We start from the raw sequence: 24,419 nt of genomic DNA on the forward strand, positions 1-24,419 counted from the left end.
CGGCCCCGGCACCACCCTCGCCGCGATACTTTCGGGGTCTCAGTTAATCCATGGGTTTCAGGGATCCATGGTTTCGGTTTCGGGGATGGGATTTCACCCGAATAGGTGTTCGGGGCGGATTTCGTGTTTAGGTTCAGGTTTCGAATTTTAAGTGCCCCAGACACTCCACCTGATCCGAACCCCACCCCGTTGCCATCCTTAGAGGAGGGATCCAAATGGAGTTTTTGTCATTGGCAGTGAAAATTTAGGTAGTAAAAGTAAGCGTCCAGAGAAAAAAAATTGAGCTGTCTTCTGTTTAAGTTTACGTAAATGCTGCCACCATTATGTGGGAGGATAGCTTTTATCCATCTACTTGCTATATAGCTTTTTTTTATCATGATAGTAATGTTAGTTATTTTTGTCCACAGCATCATTGCTACCCCTGCTGTGGATTTTGTTCGTGGGCTACTAGATCTAGTGAAATTCGTGGAAGGTGGCACTAGATTTAACCCTTTACCTTGATAGAGAGGACATCACCACTATCCATTTAGGATCTTACTAGAATCGTGCCTGTGCGTTGCTACGGGCCAAAAAGAAAATATCTTCATAAGCATAGTTTAAATGGTATAGGTTGCCTCACAATAAAAAACAGTTTAGAATGCCAACCCAAGGCAATGTAATTAATTTTGACTTTTGACCATACTGTTCAGGCACACCTCTGCAAAGGAAAAATTTGTATTATATAGTGCGATGAGCGTCAAAATCTATCATGGAAAAAAAAAATCCTTTGGTGCTAGCATGACCGATGGAAAAAACAGAAGCAAATGCCGTTGTTGCATCACCAGGTCGTTTACGTGGTACTGCGTATGTTCATACCCACATGCCAAATAAAAAGCACATATTTAAATATGCACAGAAAAATTAAATGATCCGTGACAATCTTCCTATGGATAATGTAATATCAATTTGAGTTAACCATTCATTAGCACTTCATAAGTAGCAGTAGAATCAGATGATAAAACTCTATTGGGGTATATGCATGTGCGTTGCTACAGGCGAAACAAATTCATTACAGGAACATCAATTTAGAATAACAAACTTATTTGAACTTGTTGGGAAATCACATATCATCGCTCAAACAATATTATATCATTATTAAGCAAATTTCATGCACAACGATTCTCTTGACATGTTTAACAAGAAGCATTCCTGTTAACAGTATAAACAACCTACATTCTAACTTGTCTAGTCTTAGGGAGTCCATTCGTCCACCAAATCATGGATAATGTAACAAAGGCCTAAGTTTGCAGCCTAATATGAACTTTCACTGCATCTATAATTTCAAAATCATGAAACAAGCTTTACATTTCACTGAACAAACTTGACCCTTCGTCCGCTTTGATTAGTCATCCTGGAAAAAAAAAAGGACATTGTCTTGAAAGTACAGGTGCAACTATTGGACAGCGTTTCACCGGAGATCGTTTCACCTCATGAAGGTCCTCGAGTCACCATCACCAATCGACATTTATCTCGACATATCTTCAGTTAACGCAAAACTTCAGGCAGAGACCAATGATCTGTGTGTAGTTGCCTACAGAATTTTTGTGACTGAAAAAAAGGACTATGAGTCTCAAAGCATGAATAGGCTTACCTTAACCACATACAAGATGCAGCATTCAGAAATCAGAACACATCAGCTTGTGTGCAGTGTACAGAATCAGGTAATATATTGAGCTTGACTAAACAAAATGTTTACCAATTCGGCTGCCAGCACTTTCTTTTGGCAGAGGTACGATAGCTTCTGAGTTCTTCAGTATAACCACCGTGACCACCAACAGATGATGACAGCAAATTACACCTTCCACACAGAATGGTTCTTAGTTGATAGTGCTTGGTGCCTCTGTCTGCTAATAGGAGAAATGAGATCAAGCAGTGACGTGCCGAATAATCATTCAGGAGAGCAGATCTTTTATTTGATGATAGTCCTAGCATTTTTATATGGAATTCTGTATATGCAGTTCAAAGGAAGCAAAAATGCAATCGACTAACGTTGTAAAAGTGTAAAGAATAATTGACATTTCAGAAACCTTTCTGCACGCTCCTTTAAAAATCCAATGTACAAGTTGATGATCTACCAGAAGAAGAAAAGAATAATATCAGAAATACTCCGGGGAAGGTTGGTCGATGATAAAATCCAATGTACGCTATAAATATAGAAGGAGAAAATACTTCTATCTTTAATTTTCAGGACGGCGATGATACGTGTAGCTGCAAATACTTCTATGTTGCTGCACTAATTTACTTTACAATAAGTAAAAAATAGAAATATGGGGAGAAAATAGTGGCCGCCGAACTTGGCCTCGTAAAGACCAGGCGCAAACACGTACTCAATTTGTCAGTTTAGAAATCACATCAGTCACAACTATCTCTTGGCAAAATGGACGGCGATTGTAAGGAAGCATGAAGAAGCCCAAATAAAATTCTAAAAATTGATAATGATGTTGCTTGTCAGTGGGAAGTCATCACCAATCAGCCCAATCTAAAAATTATGGTGAGAGAACACCCTAGCTGCTCAAACATTGCATAATCAATTGGATCCAAGTCATTCAGCAAAAAGACCAGAACTCTACCCCAAGCAATGCAATTTTCAGATAGCCTATATTGAACATTAGTTAGCCCGTTGAGTTATTACCCAATTCAGAACAAAAAATCCAAGCACCACAACACATGAAAATTCCATTTACGCTATCAATCAACAGGTTCAATCCCCCGGCCAACATCCCCCTCCCCAAGAATGCCCAAGATGCACGCGAGAGGGAGGGGTTGCACGAGGGGAGGGGCAGCGGATCAAAGAGAGGGGTGGCGAATCGGAGGGGAGGGGTGCGGTTAGGAAAAGAAGGGGGGAGGGGCGGCATGGGCGGACGAAGAAATTAGAGGAGGGGGTGGCGGGGGTGAACCGGACGGTGCAGAGTGTGAAAGTACGATCGGAGGGTTGAAATCGGCTCGAGGGAGGACCATGGAGTGGGGGTGAGACAACGGACCGTAAAAAAGTCCCTTTTTACTTTTTTTTTTAAGTAGAAGAGACGTGCCTTGATCGTGGATTTAGATGTTGGCTATTGCGGCTATCAAATGCAAGGATTGTGGTTCCTCATCGGAGTTGATACGAGTTTTTTTACTCTCTTTTTTTTATGCTAAGCTTGTTCAACTATTACGGCGAAAACGTGAATAGCGACAAAGGATGGAGGGTGAAGGAGAGGGCATATGGTTATCTTTTCTTTGTAGTTTAGGTTCTTTATGTAATATGACAATGCGCTTTCTAGCTCTATTCACAAAGACAAGTATATAATTTGTTTGTAAAGAAAATAATTTCCTTTGTTTTTAGCCTCTAATTAAAGTGCATAAAAACAGAGACAGCTATCCATATGTTTTCTCTTTATACTTTTAACTCGAGTAATATGTACACTTATTGTGTTGATCTTGATTAATCATACTTTTGGGCTTTAAAGTTGACTATTGGTTGCCTACTTTTGTGGGAATTTTGGTTAATATTAAATTTGATAAAAATGTGGCCAGGTCAATTTGTGGGCACTGATATGTTGCGTTGTTTAGGTTAATATTAAATTTGATAAAAATGTGGCCAACTTGCAAAAAATTGAAATTTCTCAAACCTGTCCTCAGATGAAAATTAAAAATGTACTCCTGTAAATCTTCCATGCAGTTTATACGGAGTAGAAAAGCATTTCGAAAAATATGGAGTAGAAAAACACACATGAAACGCGCACAATAAAGAGTTATCCGAAACATAGCCCAAACCGGGCTAGCCCGTTCAGGAATCAGGATGTGCGGCGGTTTTGCCTTCTTTGGCAAAACCGGTAGCCTCTTTCCTTCGCTAGATCCGGTCCGGTCGATCTCGGCCGTCCGCTCCAGATCGGACTGACGAAACCACCTCAGCGGCCGCAATTTCTATCCATCCGTTTGGCCCACGAGCTCCCCCTCTCTTCTCTCTCCTCGCGTTCCTAGGGTTTTGACCCCTAAACCGCGCCGCCATGATGCAGCCGCCGCCGCCGCCGCCGCAGCAGCAGCAATGGGCAATGGCGCCGCCGCCCCCACCGCAGTACTACCAGGCGGGGCACCCACCGCCGCCGCCCCCGCAGTTCTACCAGGCGGGGCCACCGCCTCCCGCTATGTGGGGCCAGCCGCCGCCGCAGGCTGCGCCGGCGCCGGCGCCGGCACCGTCCGGCAGCGGGGGAGGGGACGAGGCTAAGACCCTCTGGATCGGGGACCTGCAGTACTGGATGGACGAGAACTACCTCTACAGCTGCTTCTCCCAAGCCGGCGAGGTGATGCGCCGCCGCCGTCTCCCTGCTCTTTACTTTAATTGTTTCCAGATTCCAGATTGGTCTTTGAGAATTTAATCCTACAAGTGTAGGAAAGTTGTGCGCAAGTTCTGTTTATGTGCGTGGTGAAGAGAGGCATTTTAGAACTTGCCAACTCAATGGCTTGAACAACATGATTTGCCAGTTTCGAAGTGCCAAATTATTGAGTGGTGATTGAAAAACATGGTTTTGATGCTAATTTATGTGCATTACCTGGTTGGCTGGCATTAGTTGATCTGGATAGCATTTGGCCATGCAACCGGTATGGCAAACCTGAGAAGCTACCATACCATATGTTGTCTATCAGTTTCGAATGTGACGTTAATTACTTAGTTTGCATAATAGTTTCTCTTTTGCCGAGAGGAGAGTTGAATCATATTAGTGTTTGGATTTTTTTTTTCTTTAAGGTGTGTTGTGCTTGGAATTACATTTTTTTTTGCGTGTGTATGTTGTTCCTATGGCAGTTGTAGCCCCTAAGCAAACTTCCACTGTGTTACCGCAAACAATTTTGGTGGTTTATTAAGGGATGTTGTGACGTTCCATATTTTCCCATATTTAACAACATAATATTCACCTCTTTGGTAATGATAATTCCTTTCTGGGCTGCATCTGAATGGGAACACCAGGCAGCTGGTGTTATACTAGCCTTTTGGCAAAAGGGGGCTTATGTTATGATTTTTCTTGTGCCTCTTAATGCTATTATATGTATTGGCCATTGCAATGATAGATTCAACCTGTTTTGGGAAGCAAAATAGTTACCATTTTTGCCTGTTCACTCTAGCTGTTACGTTCTGTTAGCTAATGTCTAATATAACTATATAAGCCAAATTTCCTTGCTATGCATTCATGATTACTCTGTTTAAGATCTACTTAGATCACTGGAAGTTATTGCACTGCACGTGTAATTTTCACTCTCTTTATACTTATGCAGGATTGGTTATCTCATAAAATGAGTTGCTGCTAACTTTCATATACTTGCTAGATGCCTAGATATGAACTTAATAGTGCAAATTTGTTAGTACATGATGCAAACTATCCATATGTCATGGACTGTTAGTATGTTCATGTTGATTGTATTTAGTAAGTGACTCAAATTATTGGGTACTTAACTACTTATGGATTCATACTATTATTAGAAAAAATCTATGGTTTTTGATGAGCTTTCAAAGTTTACAGTGATCTTTTCACATGATTTATGTTATGTCATGACTCATGAGTGGTTGCCAGACTCAGATGGTTCACATGATATTTGCACTCCCAATGTTTTAGGTTCATAGGTACCATCACTGAGAGATTCTTGATTATGTTTTTTTAGATACTCCTCTGCTTCAATTGTATTTATTAATATCTTCATTCAACTAGAAATGTGTTATAAATGTTCCTTTGGATTATTTCACTAAAAGTATGCTTTTATCTTCTTCAAATTTTACCACCTTTGCTGTTTTGTTATACATATTTTAATGCTTGCTTGGATATGATATTTGGATTTTTGTATGGGGTCCGTGCATGCATATTTTAGTGGGATCAACATTTTAGTTTGCACAAGTTCAGTTGTATGTTTGCATCTTTTTTACTAATATAAACAGTCTCTTGTTGGCCATTCACATATCATCACTGATGTTTTAGCATTGGTTATTGAATTTTATATGGCATGGGCATTAGTGCATTAGGCATGTTTTGATGAGTATAGATTTGTAAAAATCAGTGCCCCCTCTGCATTTACATAATACATGTATGCTGTCTTGGACATGTGCATTTTACAAGCGGTAATTTTGAACATATCGATATTTGTGACAATCTTGGTAAAACATAGCGAGATATGGATATCTAGCTTAAATAAAGGATTATTTGTGACAAACTTATCAGTATTACTTTCAATTGTTCAAACTATGTACATATCCTCATAAAATTTAGAAAGTTTTAAGTGCATCCTGTCTACAACATCCAAAGCATTAGAAAGTTTTAAGTGCATCCTGTCTGAAGCAACATATATTCTATACGCTTCCAAAACAACGTATATTTCTTGCTGTGCCACACGCCAGTAGATAATTGAAAATTTAAACAGCTTCCTTTCTAGGATGCATCAAAATAATTCAAATTTTGCAGATGTTTCACTATGGAATATGTTACTCTGGTTAAATTCTTTTATGAATTTTGGTTTAGGTTATCAAAGAACTATATCCATGTGTTTGAATTGGAAGGACTAACTCACTTTTGAGTTACTCACTTGAAGCTTTAGTTGTGCTAAAGTTTGAGTAACACAAATGTGTATTATTTATGGGAAATCACGAAAATAAGTGTTGCTCAATATAATGGTGAACTTGCTATAGTTACTGAACTGTAGTGACTAGGAGTAATACATGATTTTGATAGCAACTAGCAACTCCATCAAACCAAATGTCGCTTATTTGTGTTGGTTTATGGGTTGATCGTGTCATGCACTTTTCATGACAAGGTAATTACCGCACCAATGATGGTACAGCTCAGCTTGAAGGAGATGAAACACTATAATATAGAGAAAAACTGGACCAGAGATGGAGAAGTCTCTAGATGACACAATTACCACGCTTTCTTGACCTCAGATTTCAAGGCCTACCATTTTGAACCGACTCAAAAGTTGTCCCAAATTCCCAATCTGCTTTTTACTCCCAAGAAATTCATTGGTAAATGTTTGAAAAATGACATGACAACCTGGATCAACAGTGAATTCAAACTGCTAGTACAAATGAATTTAACTCAGATAATCTTCCAGACAAAATAATATATCAAAACTAAAATACAGTATTAGATTGTTGCCTTGTGCTCAAATATTCTAATGTATTGTAAGTTGCTTCTTTCTATTAGTTTGTTTCGGTTTTTTTCAATACGTTTTGGGTGACATTCAGGATCTCTGGCAGTATTTTTGTTTATATTGGATCGTTCAAGTCTTTGGTGACATGTGGAGCTAGCACTATAAAAGGCACATTATAGGCTACGAGACCAAGCAAAAAGAATGAACTTATTATCATGTATAGAGTTGCTGCTTTCATCTACTGCCTATTTCTTCTTATTTCTCTGGCTATCTAGTCCATGAAAGATAATGCTACATGTAGTTATCCCTTGCTGTAAATTTTTCTACTAATAGTGTGTAAATAAAGACTTTTATTCCAGGGTATAGCGTGGACTTATGTGTTTCATTTTATTTCAGAGAGTTCATTCCTGGCTTTGTAAAATTTACAGCATGAGAAACACCATTGTGGTATATTGGCTTAATGAGTTGACTTGTGTAATGTTCAGGTTATTTCAGTGAAGATAATTCGGAACAAGCAGACTGGGCAGCCTGAGGGTTATGGTTTTATTGAATTTGGCAACCATGCATTAGCTGAACAAGTTCTTCAGAATTATAATGGTCAAATGATGCCTAATGGTAATCAACCTTTCAAATTGAATTGGGCTACAAGTGGGGCTGGTGAGAAACGTGGAGATGATGGCTCAGATTATACTATATTTGTTGGGGATCTGGCCTCAGATGTTACAGATTTCATTCTACAAGATACATTCAAGAGTCGTTATCCATCAGTCAAGGGTGCAAAAGTTGTCTTTGACAGAACTACCGGCCGCTCGAAAGGCTATGGTTTTGTTAAATTTGGAGATTTGGATGAACAGACTCGAGCTATGACTGAAATGAATGGACAATACTGTTCTAGCAGGCCCATGCGCCTTGGACCAGCATCCAACAAGAAGAATATCAGTGGACAACAACAGCCATCTAGTGGTATGCAAGCTTACTTCTATAGCTAGGACATTTTTGACTCTGTCAAGGGAATTATAAATATTTCCTCTTCTTGTTGTATGGTTTGTGGTAGATAAAACATGCTTCTTCTTAAATTCTCCTTAAGTATGGATGGACATGAAAATAGTTGTGCTCACTTCTTAAATTCTCCTGTTAACCATGATGAATCAGTTAAACAAACATCCCCAGACGTACCCATGGTCCTGAATTTCATAAGTTATTGTCACAAACAAAATAACATGGTCGCGTCCATCACACTGTTGAAACCATTATCAACTCCACTTTTGGTGCTTGCACCGCACCTTTAGTGCCTTTCTCCAATCTCTAATTTCTTCATAGCATTTTGTTTAACAGACTTTGTACTGGAAGAAATAATCAATAAAACACCCCCATTAAGCCACCATTTAAGCCTTCTGAGATATGAACGGTATCACAGCTTCTCATCCATACAAGCACAGTCAAGTGTAGGGTGCACCGTACACTCAGATAAACAACATTGTACAACTACCAAGTGATAGTTTGAAGAACGTTCTATCAAATCTACAACTATTTTGTTGATTACTTTTTTATTATCTGTTATGATCTGACCAGGTTGACATGTGGCATATTTGTGTTGTTACCACCCATGATTGATTGTTAAAAACTTGAAGTCTAAAATGTTTATGGATCACTAGATAACAGTTTGCATATTCATGACTTACTTAGAAATCTATGACTATAGCCAAAATGTAAATTGGCTTACTCTTCCGTTCTTCTGCAGCTACATACCCGAATACACAAGGAACTGATTCTGATAATGATCCAAACAATACTACTGTGAGTATACAACAAATAGTTTTGCCTTTTCAAGCTGAACCTTGAATGGATGTTTATTTTTTAGGCATGTTTCATTGCTTGCAGGTATTTGTTGGTGGTCTTGACCCGAGTGTGACTGATGAGGTTCTGAGGCAAACCTTCAGTCCATATGGAGAGCTTCTCTATGTCAAAATACCTGTAGGAAAGCGATGCGGATTTGTGCAATATTCTAACAGGTATCAAGAGTATCTTTTCTGCTGTTATTTGATAGCCTCATTATCTTTCGGTTTATTACACTGTGCAGACCAATTTACAGACCTCAAACCTTTCTCTGCTAATATTTAGTGCCAAAGAGGGCATCCAATTGGATATAGTAATTCCACATTACTGAGGAGTGTATTTTGTAAAATGTAAACCGTATGGAAAGGATTGGAAATTTAAAGTGGAAATGCTGCGTAATATTCTGAATCGGACACTCCTATATGGATTTTGTCTTGATTAAAAATTCTATTTGTTCAGGGCATCAGCTGAGGAGGCCATAAGGGTGCTAAATGGAACCCAGTTAGGAGGCCAGAGCGTAAGGCTCTCGTGGGGTCGTAGCCCTGCAAACAAACAGGTATCTTTTGTATCTAATTAGCATGCCTTTTACTTGGTGCTTTATTAGACAAAAGTAATCAGATGTCCTTTGCTGGTTTTTTGTTCCAGCCTCAGCAAGAGCAGAACCAATGGAGCAGCGGCTACTATGGTTATCCCCAAGGTTATGATCCATATGGTTATGCTCGGCCTCCTCAAGATCCTGCCATGTATGCGTATACAGCATATCCAGGGTATGGAAATTACCAGCAGCAACCACCACAGCAGCCCCCACCACAACAGGTTAAGCATGTTTCTCAGGGTCCTAGTACATTGTATTGATTAGTTTCTGCATTACTAAGACAAGTTTTCTATGTGCAGTAAGAATAATGGTTCGAGAGGATCATCATTGGCAAGCTGGCAGCGGAGTAGTTGGGGCAGCAACTTAGGTGCATTGGCATGAGAAATTTTGTGACTGTTGCTTGTGTTATATTGCTCCAACGTCCTTGTACACGTAGCCTGTGTTGTACGTGAGATTTTTGCTGAGGCCTAGAGTGACAATAGTGTTTCAGCTGTAACTGGATCAGACATTTTTCCATTGTTCAAGAAGTTTTGTCGCGAGGATTTTATTGTGCTGCTCGTGCCACGTAGGAATACTGTGTCTTGGTTTCATTTTTCGACTTGCTCTTATTGCTAAAATCTTTGAGAAAGTTTACAGTTACTTCTTTCGTGTCTACGCTAGCATTGACATCCTTAGGCTTAGGGCTGGTTGAATGGGCAAATGTTTCCATCCATGAAATAGGAATAACACTTCGAATTTGGTTTACTTGTCTTGCCGTGTTTGGGGCATAGCGGTATCTCTGCACATTATAACTGCTGATGTTACACTCGTCTTTTCAAAATCCATGTGTAAATATTCTTGTAAACTATGTTTTCCTTATTCCCAAAGCATTGTTACGGTTGTTCCCCTCTACCATTTCGTATCTCATCTTCTTAATCCCTGCGCCTAGTTAAAATTGGCATTATAAATGAAATAGTGAAAGTAAATCTGGAAAAATAACTCTGAACTCCATCCAGTGCACAATATATATGTGTGAAACTGTACGGAATTATCGACTTGTCGGGACAATTGCAAAGCATGTATTCCCTCCGTTCCAAATTATATCATTCCAACTTTTCGGAAGAGTCAAACCATTTTAAGTTTGACCAAAATTATAGAAAGGATCAAAAAGATTTATGGCACTGAATAGATATACTATGAAAATATATTTAATAAATAAACTAATGGTACTTATTTGGTAACATGAATATTAGTACTTTATCATATAAATTTGGTCAAACTTGAGATGATTTGACTCTTCAAGAAAGAATGACTTATAATTTGGATCAGAGGGAGTAGCATGGATCAGAGGGAGTAGCCCTCAAGATACTTGACTCATCATTAGTATTTTGAAAGTCCTTTCCCTAAAGAAAGGCACTTGATACAACAGTTAACCGTGTGATGTTCAACATCTACTGAAATAACCGAAAATGCTAATCTCGTCAAATTTGATATGTCAGATGAAATCTTCTACTAAGGAACCAAAAGCTCGAATAACTTTGTATTCTTGATATCTTCAATAACGCCACAAACTGCTACTAATTAGGAATCATTGAGACAGTCTTTCAGCCTGACCTTATGTGTCCACCCATCAGGAACTGCACTTGTAGAGCATGATACATCATACCCAGCCACTGCAATTTGAAGATTCAGGATAAAATACTGTGGATGCCACCTTCAGGCTAACAAGAAACTGATTTCCTGACGATACCAGCATTTGGCAGTAATAACTAGTGGTTTATACTTTACTCAATACCAAAATGCTTCATCAATTGCTTTCTTAGAGCACCTCTGGAGCACAACTCACTGAGCATCTCCTGTGCCTCCTTTACAAATCCCTCACTTGCTAAGCCTCGAATAAGTATAGTATAGGTTGATTCGTTGGGCATGCATCCACAGGACACCATATAAGCCAAAAATTCAATAGCACGATCTGTTTCCCCTCTTTTGCAGAGCGAAGAAATAACTGCATTGTAGAGCACTGGATCGGATCTTATTGTGGCATCTTGGATGCTGTCAATCATCTGAATAACCTTGTTAATTCTACCTTCTCTTGAGAGGGCGCAAGCTATTGATGAATAAATGATTGTGTTTGGACTCATCCCTTTGTTGACCATCACATTTAACAGCTCCAGTGCTTCATCCGTCTTGCCAGCCTTGCCAAGCCCATCAATCACTGTGCTGTAACTAATCAGGTCGGGACTGCAACCATTCACTAGCATCTGCTTAAGAAGTTCAATGGCCTGCTCAACCATTCCCTTTTTACACAAGAAATTGATGAGCGTATTGAACGTAAAAGGATTTGGAGGACAACCTTGCTGAATCATTTGAGCCATCAGCTCCTCAGCATCCACCCATCGTTCCGCGCTGCACAAACCTTTCAGCACAATAGTATAGCTTATGGTATTCGGCTTGCATCCGCAGGCTGCCATACTTTTCAACAACATGACAGCTTCGTCGATAAGCCCTTCTTTGCAGAAGCCATTGATCACCGTAGTGTATGTGATGACGTCCGGCATGCATCCGTGCTCCAACATCTGCTCAAGAAGTTCGATCACCCTGTCAACCAGCCCATTCCGGCAGAAGAAATCAACGAGTATGTTGAATGTGACATCGTCAAGCGGGCAATCCTTGTCAAACATATCTGCCAGCAACTCCTCAGCTTCCTCCCACCGCTCGGCACTACACAATCCCTTCAGCACGGTGTTGTAGCAAACCACGTTGGGCTTCAGCCCGTATGATGGCATCCTGCTCAAAATCTCATGAGCAACCTCAAGATGCCCCTCCTTGCAGATCCCATCGATGATGGTCGCGTACATTCTGATGTCCGGCGTGCATCCGTGGTCTGCCATTTGCGCGAGCACCTCGTGCACCCGCTCGAAAAGCCCGTTCCGGCACAAGTACCCAATCAGTGTGTTGAATGTGACGATGTTAGGCGGGCAGTCGACCTTCACCATCTCCTCCATGAGCTCCTCCACCTCGCCCCAGCGCTTGGCCATGCACAGGCCCTTGAGCACGGCGTTGTAGCTCACCACGTCCGGCTGGCACCCGAAGGACGGCAGGTCCCGCAGCAGCCGCACGGCCTCGTCGACGGACCCCTGGTCGCAGATGGCGTTGAGGACGAGGTTGAAGTTGCCGACGTCCAGCGTGCACCCCCTCTGGTGGAGCGACCCGAGGACCCGGACGGCGCTCCGGAACCCGCCGCCCCTGCAGGCGGCCTCGAGGATGACGTGGTACATGGGCGGGATGGGCGCGCATCCGCGGCGGGGCATCTCGTCGAGCACCGCGAGCGCGTCGGCGATCCGGCCCCGCGCGCAGAGGGCGCGCACGATGGGGAAGTAGGTGTAGGCGTTGGGCGGGACGGGCACGGCCGCGGCGAGGCGGCGCGCGGCGGGGAGCTGGCCCGCGCGGCAGTAGCCCGCCACCATGGCGTTGTAGGCGACGATGCCCGCGCCGTCCCCCGCAGCGGACAGCGCCCGCGCGGCCTCCGCGGTGCGGCCCGCGGCGCAGAGCGAGCGGATGAGCGCGGAGAGGCGGCCGCCGGCGGCCGCGTCGGTGGATGTCGTCGCGGTGGGGGCGGAGGCGGCGAGCACGGCGGGCCTGAGCTTGGGGGGAGGCTTGGAGCCCGGGATGGTGGGCGGCGGGAGCGACGAGGTGACCATTGGCGATTTGGGATTGTCGAATGGAATGCGAGGATGCTGGTGACGGGGGCAAAGCTAGCAGATAGTGGATTTCTGGTTTTTGGTTTTGGGGGACCTTGAGCTGCAACTGCAACCTGTCGGCCATTCGCAAATGTCCCTGCGTTCCAATGAGAAATACTTCCTCACTGAGATATTTTCTGAGGCAATTATTTTTTACCATAATGTCTATGGCCCATAATCCAGATTATATAATCTAGAGCGATTATAATCTGAAATAAATAGGGCGCCGTCTGTTCCTAAAACAAAACCCCTTAGCGCCCCGGGACGGGAGTGGGGGACGGCCCTACGCAGACAGCAGCAGCACCGGCTCGGCCATAATCCAGATTATATAATCTAGAGCGATTATAATCTGAAATAAATAGGGCGTATGCAAGCGCGTATCCATCACCTTTTCACATCTTAATTTCGTCATGGATTAACCACCGCACACAAATGGTGGTGGCCACACTGCACGAGCGGATCGGATGGATTTCCTTTTGATTTGGCTCTTTGAATTTATTTTTCTTCAAAACATAAATCCATTTGCGGATCCGCTTGAACCATAACAAACGAAACATTACACGATGTAAAAAAAAATAATGTTTACAACAAACCATATCAACATTTGCATTATGCTACTTCAATATTTGTATTACGATATTTCAACCATTTTATATAAATATATGTTAAAATATTTTTTTATTGTTGAATGGTCTGAAGCTAGTTCAACATTCTGACTATACTATTTCAATAATTTTGAATGGTTAATTACTTAAAATGATTGATCAAGTTCCTAAAACGTTTTGTTTGAACATTTGAAAATGGTGAATATATATGCCAGATTAAAAATCATTTTTTTCTCAAAAAAGAATAATCCTAAGATTTAGGATAGAATGAATAAAAACCAAATGAAATCAAACTTGCGTCTTGGGCCGAAGTCCCTCCTGCGCGCCAGGCTGCTGTTGAGCCCTTCCATGAGAACGCTTATTCATTCTAGGCATGCCTTCATTCTAGGCTGCTCCTACTTTTTGCGAGAAGGGATAACATCGTATGAAGAGGGTGTTTGGATACCCTTATTTAGGAAAGTTTAGCAACAAATTTCCTAAATCCCCTGGCTAAACTATAGTTGCTAAACTTTAGCTCTTTAGCAATTTTTTATTGCTAAACTTAGGTCTAGACACCCTTTGCCCCTCATTATTGCTTGTCTGGATCCTCTCTCCCTCCCTTGCATTAAATAAGGGCAGACAGGTCTTTCTACACCTCATTAAATTTTGTTTACCCCATAGATCCAAACAGCCATGGCTAAAGTTTAGAAACTCAAGTTTAGCGAAGTTTAGCTGCTAAAGTTTAGCAAACAGATCCAAACAGGCTCGAAAAGAGAACAGGAACAAGAACAAGTGCATCCTTTTTCCAAAAGAGCCCCTAGGTAATTGAGAAATTACAACGAAACCCTTCTTCTTCTTCCTCAGAACTGCACCGCTGCACTCCCAGAACGCACCACCGCCGTCGTTACCTCGCATCCAGACAAGAAGCCGACACACAAAGGTAAGCCGCAAGAAGTCCTCGGTAAACGAACATCGGCCGTCAAGCTTCCCAATCTAACAACCCCTCCTCTCCACCTCCTGTGCGTTCCAAAACACAATTCTAAGGGGTGTTTGGTTACACGGACTAAAGTTTAGTTCCCGTCACATTTAGATACTAATTAGGAGGACTAAACATGAGCTAATTATAAAACCAATTGCACAGATGGAGGCTAATTTGCAAGACGAATCTATTAAGCCTAATTAGTCCATGATTTGGTAATGTGATGCTACAGTAAATGTGCTAATCATGGACTAATTAAGCTTAATAGATTCGTCTCATGAATTAGCCTCCATCTGTGTAATTGGTTCTGTAATTAGTCTATATTTAATACTCGTAATTAGTATCTAAACATTTGATATGACAGGGACTAAACTTTAGTTGTTAGCCGAGATGTCAGGATTGTTTTCTACCGGTGTCATTAGCGTTGTAAACAGTGTTTGAACATTATTTCCACTAAATTTTCTAACATCCGCCGGTGTCAGCTGACACCGACATCAAGCTGTAGCTTCGCCGCATGATGTTGTGCGATGGCGATGAATTGTGGTGGCGGTCGGCATTTACGTCGCTCCCCTGGACTGGAGGCCGAGTCCTCCCGCTGGCTGAGAACCGAAGAGCGTCCGCCTCCACGCCACCCTCCAGCATTGCACACAGCACACCCGTGGCGCTCCTCCCAAACACTAATCCTCATGCCCAGGACGTACTCAAACATGGGCGTAGCCGCGTAGCACGGCTGGTGTCGTCGATCACGAGTTCACGACGCGACGAGGATGCCCGCGTGGTTTGAGACGCCGACGGACGGAGATACACTAGCTAGCTAGCGGTAGTGCACCGTACAACAGTAGTAGTAATGCTTGCTGGAAAGTTGCACGTACCCTACCAAAAGGAATCCCCCAAGATATGCCAGGGCTAGGCCCAAAGAGGTAGGCGCAGCGGCTGACGCAGGATTGGCTACTCCACTGTCCACCACAACTCCCCAAGCAAAAAACACGCTCGCCCAAGCAAAAGATTTCCCTTTCTTCCTCGCATCCGCGAAACCCGCTTTTGCTGCAGGCGCAGGCCAGTGCCGCGGCCGTGACGTGACCGCACACCACGCGCCACCACGGCCACGCCCGGGGTCAAGGCGTATGCATGCCACGTTGCCACGACCAGTCGACCACGGCGCGCGGCGGCGCCATGACAAGACGTCAAGACACGCCGGTCTCTCCGCCGTCCCGCCGCTCGCGCAGCGTCATCTCCATCCAATCAGCCATTAAACTTCAATTCAATAACCTAGTACTTTCTCTCCAACCCGTCTTCGATCATGCGACTGCCGCGTACTACTGGACTACTGCTATCTGCTTCACCTGCTGCGTTCCGCCCTAGGCCGCACGGCACGGAACAAAGCCGCATTTTGTGTTGGTTCCGTTGTCGTACGATCCGGAAAGGTTTAACCACATCTTTCCGCCGCGGTCCTAGGCACGGAACCGATGAAGTCACGACGGTTTTTTTATTATAAATTATTATTGTCAAGTACAACTCCGATTTCCACCCTATTTTCCCTTTAAAAAACATGTGGTATCTCTTTATCATTTGGTTCAGAAAACGTATAACTAATATGCAAAGTCCCACCGCCTCTTGCATTTCCTAAAGTGCTTCCTACGTAACCTCCCGTAATCTCGTGGAAATTTCTGATCCCGCGCGCACCTCTCGATGCCACCTCTACCTCTGGAGTGGGACGAACCCCTTTAGTTAAGCTTAGAGTGAATTCCTAATAAAACCATAAGATAAGATTCTTTACACAGCAAGAGGATAAGCTCCATTAGACAATAAGATCAACTGTGTATATATAGATAGTGTTTTTGTTATACTTACCAATATAATTCTTGTTGGCGTCAAATAATAACCCGAATGCCAAACTTTAGCTTCGTACTCATTTAACTTTGACATTGGCACTATCAGTTTTAGCCCATTCAGGGACGACAACATCTACCAACAAGTCCATATTTACAGTTAGTTAATTGATGTTGATAATACATACATGCGTAAGACCTTGTTGAATGGGAAAAGAGAGGAACAATAGGGTAGTTTTTCCTAATAAGAAGGCTTTTTATAGTAATAAAATATATTCAAAATATATGTGACCTCACATACCTATAAGTCTAACCGGAAGACAACATGTTTGGCTACCAGGCATTTTATTTCGAACTATTAGGGCTTGTTTGGTTCCTCGTTTTCAACTTTTGCCCAACCAAAATCATGCTATGCTAAAATTAGAGTTTGCCAAAATCAAGGCATGCTAAAATTAGGGTAGAAAATTTAGGTATTTACTGCCAAAATATGATAAAAAATGCTTTTTCCCACTAAGCTTTAAGAAATTTGTGGTGACTTGCCATTATCTAGCTATAAATATTGGTGTGCTATTTTTTTTTTGTAATGAACCAAACAATAAGCAAAATTTGTAGGAGCACCTTGAATTTAGTTGGGCAAATATTGGAATCTAACAAGCAGGCTCTTAATGTTTGCCTAATGTAAATTAGGAAGAAGTAAATAGCTGAACATTATTATTTTCCTTAATTAAACAAAAAAAGCGGTGCCTTAAACTGGTTCAATGCGGTAAATGTGGAGCCGTGGCAAGAAGGAAGAAACCGTGTGGAGAGAGAAAGGAGAGGCACAACCGGGGAAGTTGGGGGCACGACTCGCGCCGCCTCCGCCCCGTGCTCCACTTTTTTTCCCTCCTCTCACTGCGCTCCCACCCTTCCGCCGCCGCTCTCGCGTCCGGGGACTTCTCTCGCGCGCATCGGCCGCCGCCGCCGCCGCCGAAGCTTCCCTTCCATACTGCATTGCCGTCGGTAACGCCTTCCCCTCGCGATCGTCCTGTTTTTTCGTCTTGGACCGCTCCGCTGCGTTCTCCTCCCTTCCCCCGCCGGTGCAACCGCAGGCGCTTTCTGGGTGCTAGGGTTTAACTTCCGAGTGTGGATTACCTCAAAGAGGGGATCTTGGCTTTGCACCTAATGCTTCCCTTCTTTGCAACTATTTTTCTTTGCATCTTCTTTAAAATCTTGAGAACAGTAGCATTTCTTGTGTAATAAAAGTTCGAGAATTCTTTGCATTAATTGTGCTTCTCCATGTCGAAATTGAGTTCTTTTTTTGTGCGCTTCCTTTCCCTTTCTTGTAAAATCGCAGCCCCTGCATTTTACCTTTTCCCCCCCCTCTGTTGATGTGTAGTTATTTCCATCATCGATGTGCTTCTTTGAGTTTTCGTCCTCATGTATGATTAGTGTCACGTGAATCGCATCTCCTATCTGATCGTTGTGTGATGTTCTATAGATCTCAGATTGAGTTGTGACTCTGACGCTGACGACTTGAGGCCAAGGCGAATTCCAAATACACATCTGCTGCGGGGACAAGGTATTGCTCTTCTCTCTATGGCTCCATGCATGAAGCACGAATCATGTATGGACTGTTCCTAGTTCTGCTCCGCCTCAGCATTGATTCAGTCTACTGGCATCTATGTTGCTCTCTACCTACCGGTCTTGGTGCCTCTACTCATAAATTGGGCATTTTTCCTGTTTGGGATCAATCATAAATTTCATGTTTAGTCTATATAGACTGAAAGATTCGGCGTTATGCTGGCCGCAGTACTATCTGGTTGCCAAGTGTGCCCTTTTTTGTTGCTCAACCAACCATTTTGGGCCCCCCTTGTTTCTACCTTGGGGAGACCAAATGTCCAAATGCATGGGCCAGGCCTGACTGACGCTACGTTTTCTTTTGTTGTGGAATGCGTAAGGCAAGTCCAAGTTTAGACTTGGGCGAATTTAGCACAGAGTACTCAATTTGACAGTGTCACATATTTTTCAACAGTTCTGTATTTGGAAGGAGATGCTTTTGGCTATTTTGCGCTATTATTATCTGCAAATACATGGACGTTTTTCTTAACTTTAAATGTTAAAAGTAATATGCTTTCACCACGAGGTCAACATGTATAAAATATTCACCAATTGGAACACGTGGGCTTAAATATTAACAGAATTTTAATCCAAGATCATGCCGTGTTGTCTATGCAATAGGCAACACTGCATCAGGGCAGCTGTTAATTTATCATCCAGGAATGATGGTAGTATTGAATTGCGATCTTTTATGAATAATTGGGATTGGATTGATAACGTAAAACAATAGCAGACTTCTGGTTAGCTAATCATCAACATGGAGACTCTGCCTCATGGTTGAAAGTAACTGTTAAAACTAAATTTATTACATGTAGGTTGGTTAGAAAAATGAAGATGGTTAATGATAAAGTACTAATATTGGAAAAACAGTATTTTTCTATTAGTCTGGTAGTTTTTATACGGTTTGTCTCTGATTCTTTTCTCTATTCAAAATAACAAAGATTGAATGTTGACCTAAAACTTTGATGACACTGATTACAGTTTTAAAATCTTATCGTATTGATTTAATGTCGTGGCCAAGGGGGTTAGCATGTTAGCTGGTGCAGGCTTGCAGTAGATATGGCTTTAATGTCTACCATTATAAGATTCATACTCTTTAATTACTAAAGGAGTAAGCATGATTGCAGAATATATTGTTTTTGTCAATGCAATAGTGAATACTCAGTAACGAAAGCGACACATGTGTTTATGTAATTTTTTTATTTTTTACATCAAACTCCATCCTTCACAAGATATAAGTAAGATATAGTTTCTGTTTTTTGACATTTGCTTAAAAAATGTAAGGTTTCCATGCCTTTTGAACTATCTTTTCTGTTCATTTTCCATCACTAATCTCTCTCTCTCTGTGCGCTGTTCAACATTTTGAGTAAATGCCAACACAACTATTCTCTGCCTTCTTGCTAAGACATTAATACCACATACACTATGGTTATTTTCCTCTACCATTCTCTTGGTTCCTCATGCTCCTTAACCTCTTTGGCAAACGATAGTATGCCTTATAAAAGATATGTAGGGACTCTCTAGCAGCCAGATGCCAGATTATACAGTTCTATTTCTTATGGACTTTCCAACCATTCAAGTCTACTGATTACTGTTCTCCTATGCTGAAAGTATAGGGGCGGAGCAACCAAGTGCTGATATTTGAAGGATGGTTTAGGGAGTACGAACCAAAAGGTAATCCTTGGTGTAAATTTGTAATTTTTCTGCTAAATTGCTTATCAAGGGACATGTTGCAATTGCAACAATTATCCAATGATTCTCTATGGGAATTATTGCTAGGAAGCAAGAGAGAAGGCAGGAATTTGACTGATCCAACACCTGACGATGGCATTCATATTTGATTGGTAGGTGCCTTCTTGTGTGTTGTTGAGTCTTGACATTCCTATTTCTTATTGTAAATTAAAGGTTTACATCTTCATGGAAGTTCTGGCAGTAAGTTAAATTTGAGCTCCATCTGTTTTTCAGCCTGTGAAAGCCTCACCCAATGAGTAAAGGATTCAAACCGGCATCCCAGTTTCATCTGCGACATTGGAGTTGGCATTGTAGTGTCCTCTTTATTCAAGTGCTGCCAGATAACAGATGAGTTCAAAAAGGTTATTATTGCCGTCAATACATGGACAATCTCTGGGACAAGCAGCACGAGGTTATTCATGCACTGAGAAGTACGATTGGCAAAACCTAACCCGTCACCAAAGTGAGCAGGCAGCAAGGGAGCAACCTGATCATGATGCAACCCTGCACTGCCATATGCCTGGCAGGTTATTCTCTTGATCAATACATGCAATTAAGTTTCAGATTCCATGATATACTATTATGCTTTTTAGTTTCATAGGTTCAAATTTATCATCTTGATGGGATTATGTGATGTGGAAACAGGGTGGAGGGTTCTGTAACTGCTAATGAAATTTTTACATCCGCCTAAAGATTCTTACGATTTGCATAGAAGTCGAGGAGAAATCGTGAACAATAGATATTGTGACTGTGCTACATGTGGTATAAAGAGGCGTGCATCCGTTTTCAAGTTTGTGATGCTCATTATTACTTTCACCAAATATTTCAGTTTTATAGAACTTATGTATTTTGGCATGCAGGTTGGGGGAATATACTGCATCACATGGTAATGGACATTCCTCTGAGACTCATGGCCGTGGAAATGGAGTAGGTGGACCATGCCACCTATCTTCTTGTTCTTATGGTGGATGCCATGGTCAAAATCATGCTTGTCTCAGCAATACATCAAAACAAGCTAGGCGCAGCATTTCACCTGGACGTGATCCCATCATATCGTATCGGTAATATCTCATTCTGAGTTTCTGATGTTAAATATTTGTTGTTATGCATTTATGACAAGTTTTCGACTATTTAGTCCTGGCCAGTTAAATGGTTTGTTTCTAATCTAGGTGCAAGAGAAGCCTGCCCTTTGGTAATGTTCATCATTGTGCAAAAGGAGCTGACAGACAGATATGTCGAGCAGGAAGTTGTAGGAAGAATTTTTCTACTAACCAGGGGAGTAGCAGTCAGAATAGACACAATCATGATGATAGATATCTGCCAACTAAAGTTGACTTCCTGTATGACCATTTTTCTGAGATAGATGCAGCAAGGCATCGGTCCTACATGTGCAATTTTCACAGTAAGCGTAAGGGAAACTCTTGGAAAGATCCTATATCATCACAAGGTCGATCGTGTCAAAGGGATGAAGTAGCAAGAGTTCATCCCAAGAGACCAGTTAATGAATTTCGTTCCCACCATCATGAGCAACTTGAGCTTTCTCCCAATGAGGATTTTCATGAATGCTTGGATAGCTGTCGAACTTTCAGAAATGCTTATAATGGCAAGATGGTAAAAAGGAAATTTATAAAACAAGGTTTCCATGAAAACACTTACAATGGTGCTTGCGCTAGTAAATATGAGAGAAACAATAGCCGGAAAAGGAAGTCAGATCATTTGGGTGGAAAGAAAGCTAGCAAGAATGTGGCTTACGAGGACAAGTCTAAAAGGCACTGCTGGCCCAGGGAGAAGGACCAGCAACAACAGGTTGAGACTGACAAGAAGAGGATAAATGATAGTCTGGAGGTAAATGCTGAAATGACTAAGTTTGTGGGTCAAAATGGAGGAAAAGGGAATTATGATCCAAAGAAGAATGCTACAGCTCCTGCTGCAAGTGGCTCAACAAAGTGTGATGAGAACTCAAACATGTTAAGTCCCAAGTGCAGCAAAACTATTGCTTCATCGAGCACACCAAAACTGAGTGAAGGAAGTATGGACATGGATCTAGAATCTGACAAGCAGTCTGATGTCGACGGCTGCACTGAAAGAGGTATACTGCAGCATCTTCCAGTCACCCATACAGAGAGGAATGTGCAACTGAAAGAATCAGATAATCTTGCTCAGTCCGAGGCACTTCGCCAAGATTGTTTGATCCTATGGAGAGCAAGACAATTAAGAAAGGCTAGTGCTGCTAAGGCTGATAAAATTGTAAAAGCTAATCAACAACAGACTGGACGAAGAAGCAAGGTGTCAACTGGCAGAAGAGTGATGAATGGAAGACCTGCTGCTTTTGCTACCTCAGAAAGTGATAATGAAGATGACACTGCATTGGGGTGTTCTGATCGATTTAGTAGTGCAACATCATCCGATGGACTACAAAAGTGTGGTGAAGGAAGAGCTAACAAAAAGATAGAGAGGCCCCTCAAATTCCATAGTAACAGTAAATGCAACAAAATCCCTCAAAATGTAACTGCTGAGAAAGGGCTGGAGTGTAGTCTCAAGCTTCCACCAGAAGCAAATCCTCTTGAACTTTCGCAGCCGAAAGAAAAGGAGAAACATCTTAACAGGAAGCAATTATCGACTGATCATCCAGATGCCAAGGTGTTGAATAGTTGTTCTGACACTAGTAAAGTGGACCAAGCTGCTGTTTGTCATTGTGATGATGGTGCACATCAGAATATTTCTCAACAGGAGACAAATAATGCTGACAGAAATAAACAGAAACTAGGTGTAAAGTGTGAAAAGAAAGCAGAAGGCCATGGTGCCAAATGGGTTGAACAATATACTGGTGCTGACCCAACATTGCTGGACCAAGAGGCTGTTGCTCGTTGCTCGATGAATGTAAATTTGAAGGTAAATGCTCTGGAGACTCCAAATCATGAGAGTGGAAGTACTCCATTTCATGGTTCAATACTGGATAGAGGAACTGCAAACATGTGCCAAAAGAAACCCATCAATAGGGCCAGTGAAAGTTACTGCAGAGATTTCAAAAATTGGTTGGATGGAAATGATCGTAGAGACAACCAACAGGAAGCCATGGATCATAACATTTTAAGAAAGAATCAAGTATGTTCAGTGATGGCAGACCTTGAAAATGTGTTGAACGAGAAAGATACAAAGGACTCCGAACCTCAAGCTCTTAGGGTTGAGAGCACATCAAATCGATGGATAACCACAGAGGATTGTACTTATAACACAATACATTCTGGTGCTGCTAAACAAGGTGATGGAATCCCTTGTCCTTCGATACCAGACTTAAATTGCTCGCCTAGTATGATCAGCAATGAGGACTTTGCGGCACCCGAGGAACTGGTTTGCCAAGATGGTTTCAAACCTCAGAATGTTACTAAGAGTCTTTCAGCTTCGTTAACTGGACCAATTGCAAAGGAAGAACATCATGAGCAAGTGAAGGAAGAGCAGCATAAGCAAGCTGAGGCGAATCAAATCATCAGAGAAGTCTACAAAAAGGAGGGTACCTCTGAAGTGGCAACACAGTTGGAGATCTCTGAATCAAATACTGGGCCTCCACAACGAAGCGCAGTTGAAGAAAGTAGCGCACCAATGGATCTATTCAAGTGTGCCCTGTGTGAGTTCGTAAAAAATTTCATAAAGCCTCTGTGGGACAACGGGGTGCTATCCCGGGAAGTGCACAAAATCGTAGTGAAGAAGGCTGTGGAGAAAGTGGCTGGCGCTTGGGCCTCGAATGCTCCCTCAACAGAACTGGCCATCTCAAGGATTTTGTCCGATGAAGCTAAAAATATAGAGAAGCTTGTTCAGGTGGACTTTCAATCCTCGTCCTATTCACCATTATGCAATCTTGGGTTCTACCATAGCGAACTGGTTAATGTAACACATACCGCACATCTTGCAGGGCTACCTAAATATGTACGTGGGAAGAGAAGTTCTTAAAAAAATTATGCCTGATATTTCCTGAGCGGTCCAGCGAAACATGCTGTAAGTATTTTCTGGCCCCATCTGCTGATACCATTTTCCGTATTGTAGAGTTATTACATGCTGGTGATGAATTTCATTGTTTCTACAGGTAGCTCCGTGCAAGTAGGAGGATGTGAAGCGTGCGAGGCAGCTGCGAAGAAACCATGGAAGGGAAAGACAATTAAGTTATTAAAACTCTCACAACCGCCCACCTGTTGAATTTAAACACATCTTCGTTCCTGGGGGCTGTAGCCTATCGTTAACTTATTAAGAAGATGTTAGGAATGTATATATTATTAGTATCTATTTAGCCGGCTTTCGGCTGGTGATGCCATTTTGCCTCTGCAATCATGAAGGGTCACTGGTTGTGAAAGGGTGCTAAACCTGTGTGGTGTGGCCGCGACATGTGATGGTGGGCGTTTCACCTAATTT

At 42.1% G+C, this 24,419-nt stretch overlaps 3 protein-coding genes across 3 annotated transcripts; 2 read left to right on the forward strand and 1 right to left on the reverse strand.

Annotated features, from left to right (window-relative positions):
- Positions 1 to 3,966: 3,966 nt before the first annotated feature.
- LOC101768114 (polyadenylate-binding protein RBP45) lies at positions 3,967 to 10,128 on the forward strand. Its single transcript, XM_004982483.2, has 7 exons — positions 3,967 to 4,319; positions 7,632 to 8,109; positions 8,888 to 8,943; positions 9,028 to 9,158; positions 9,442 to 9,538; positions 9,628 to 9,798; positions 9,877 to 10,128. Exons 1-7 carry the CDS (start codon positions 4,026 to 4,028, stop codon positions 9,877 to 9,879), a joined length of 1,230 nt encoding a protein of 409 aa, XP_004982540.1. The 5' UTR covers positions 3,967 to 4,025; the 3' UTR covers positions 9,880 to 10,128.
- A 763-nt stretch (positions 10,129 to 10,891) lies between these two features.
- Positions 10,892 to 13,364, reverse strand: LOC101768516 (pentatricopeptide repeat-containing protein At1g09900). The gene has a single exon (XM_004982484.3). The coding sequence runs from the start codon at positions 13,255 to 13,257 to the stop codon at positions 11,341 to 11,343; it is 1,917 nt and encodes a 638-aa protein (XP_004982541.1). The 5' UTR covers positions 13,258 to 13,364; the 3' UTR covers positions 10,892 to 11,340.
- Positions 13,365 to 18,167: 4,803 nt separating this feature from the next.
- On the forward strand, positions 18,168 to 24,389 carry LOC101773937. The gene is made up of 8 exons (XM_004986354.2): positions 18,168 to 18,246; positions 19,901 to 19,958; positions 20,064 to 20,128; positions 20,250 to 20,542; positions 20,876 to 21,076; positions 21,185 to 23,831; positions 23,926 to 24,008; positions 24,097 to 24,389. Exons 4-7 carry the CDS (start codon positions 20,364 to 20,366, stop codon positions 23,986 to 23,988), a joined length of 3,090 nt encoding a protein of 1,029 aa, XP_004986411.2. The 5' UTR covers positions 18,168 to 18,246; positions 19,901 to 19,958; positions 20,064 to 20,128; positions 20,250 to 20,363; the 3' UTR covers positions 23,989 to 24,008; positions 24,097 to 24,389.
- Positions 24,390 to 24,419: the final 30 nt, after the last annotated feature.

This window comes from Setaria italica, chromosome IX (genome assembly GCF_000263155.2).
Source record: "Setaria italica strain Yugu1 chromosome IX, Setaria_italica_v2.0, whole genome shotgun sequence".
In the NCBI taxonomy this organism is placed as follows: Eukaryota; Viridiplantae; Streptophyta; class Magnoliopsida; order Poales; family Poaceae; genus Setaria; species Setaria italica.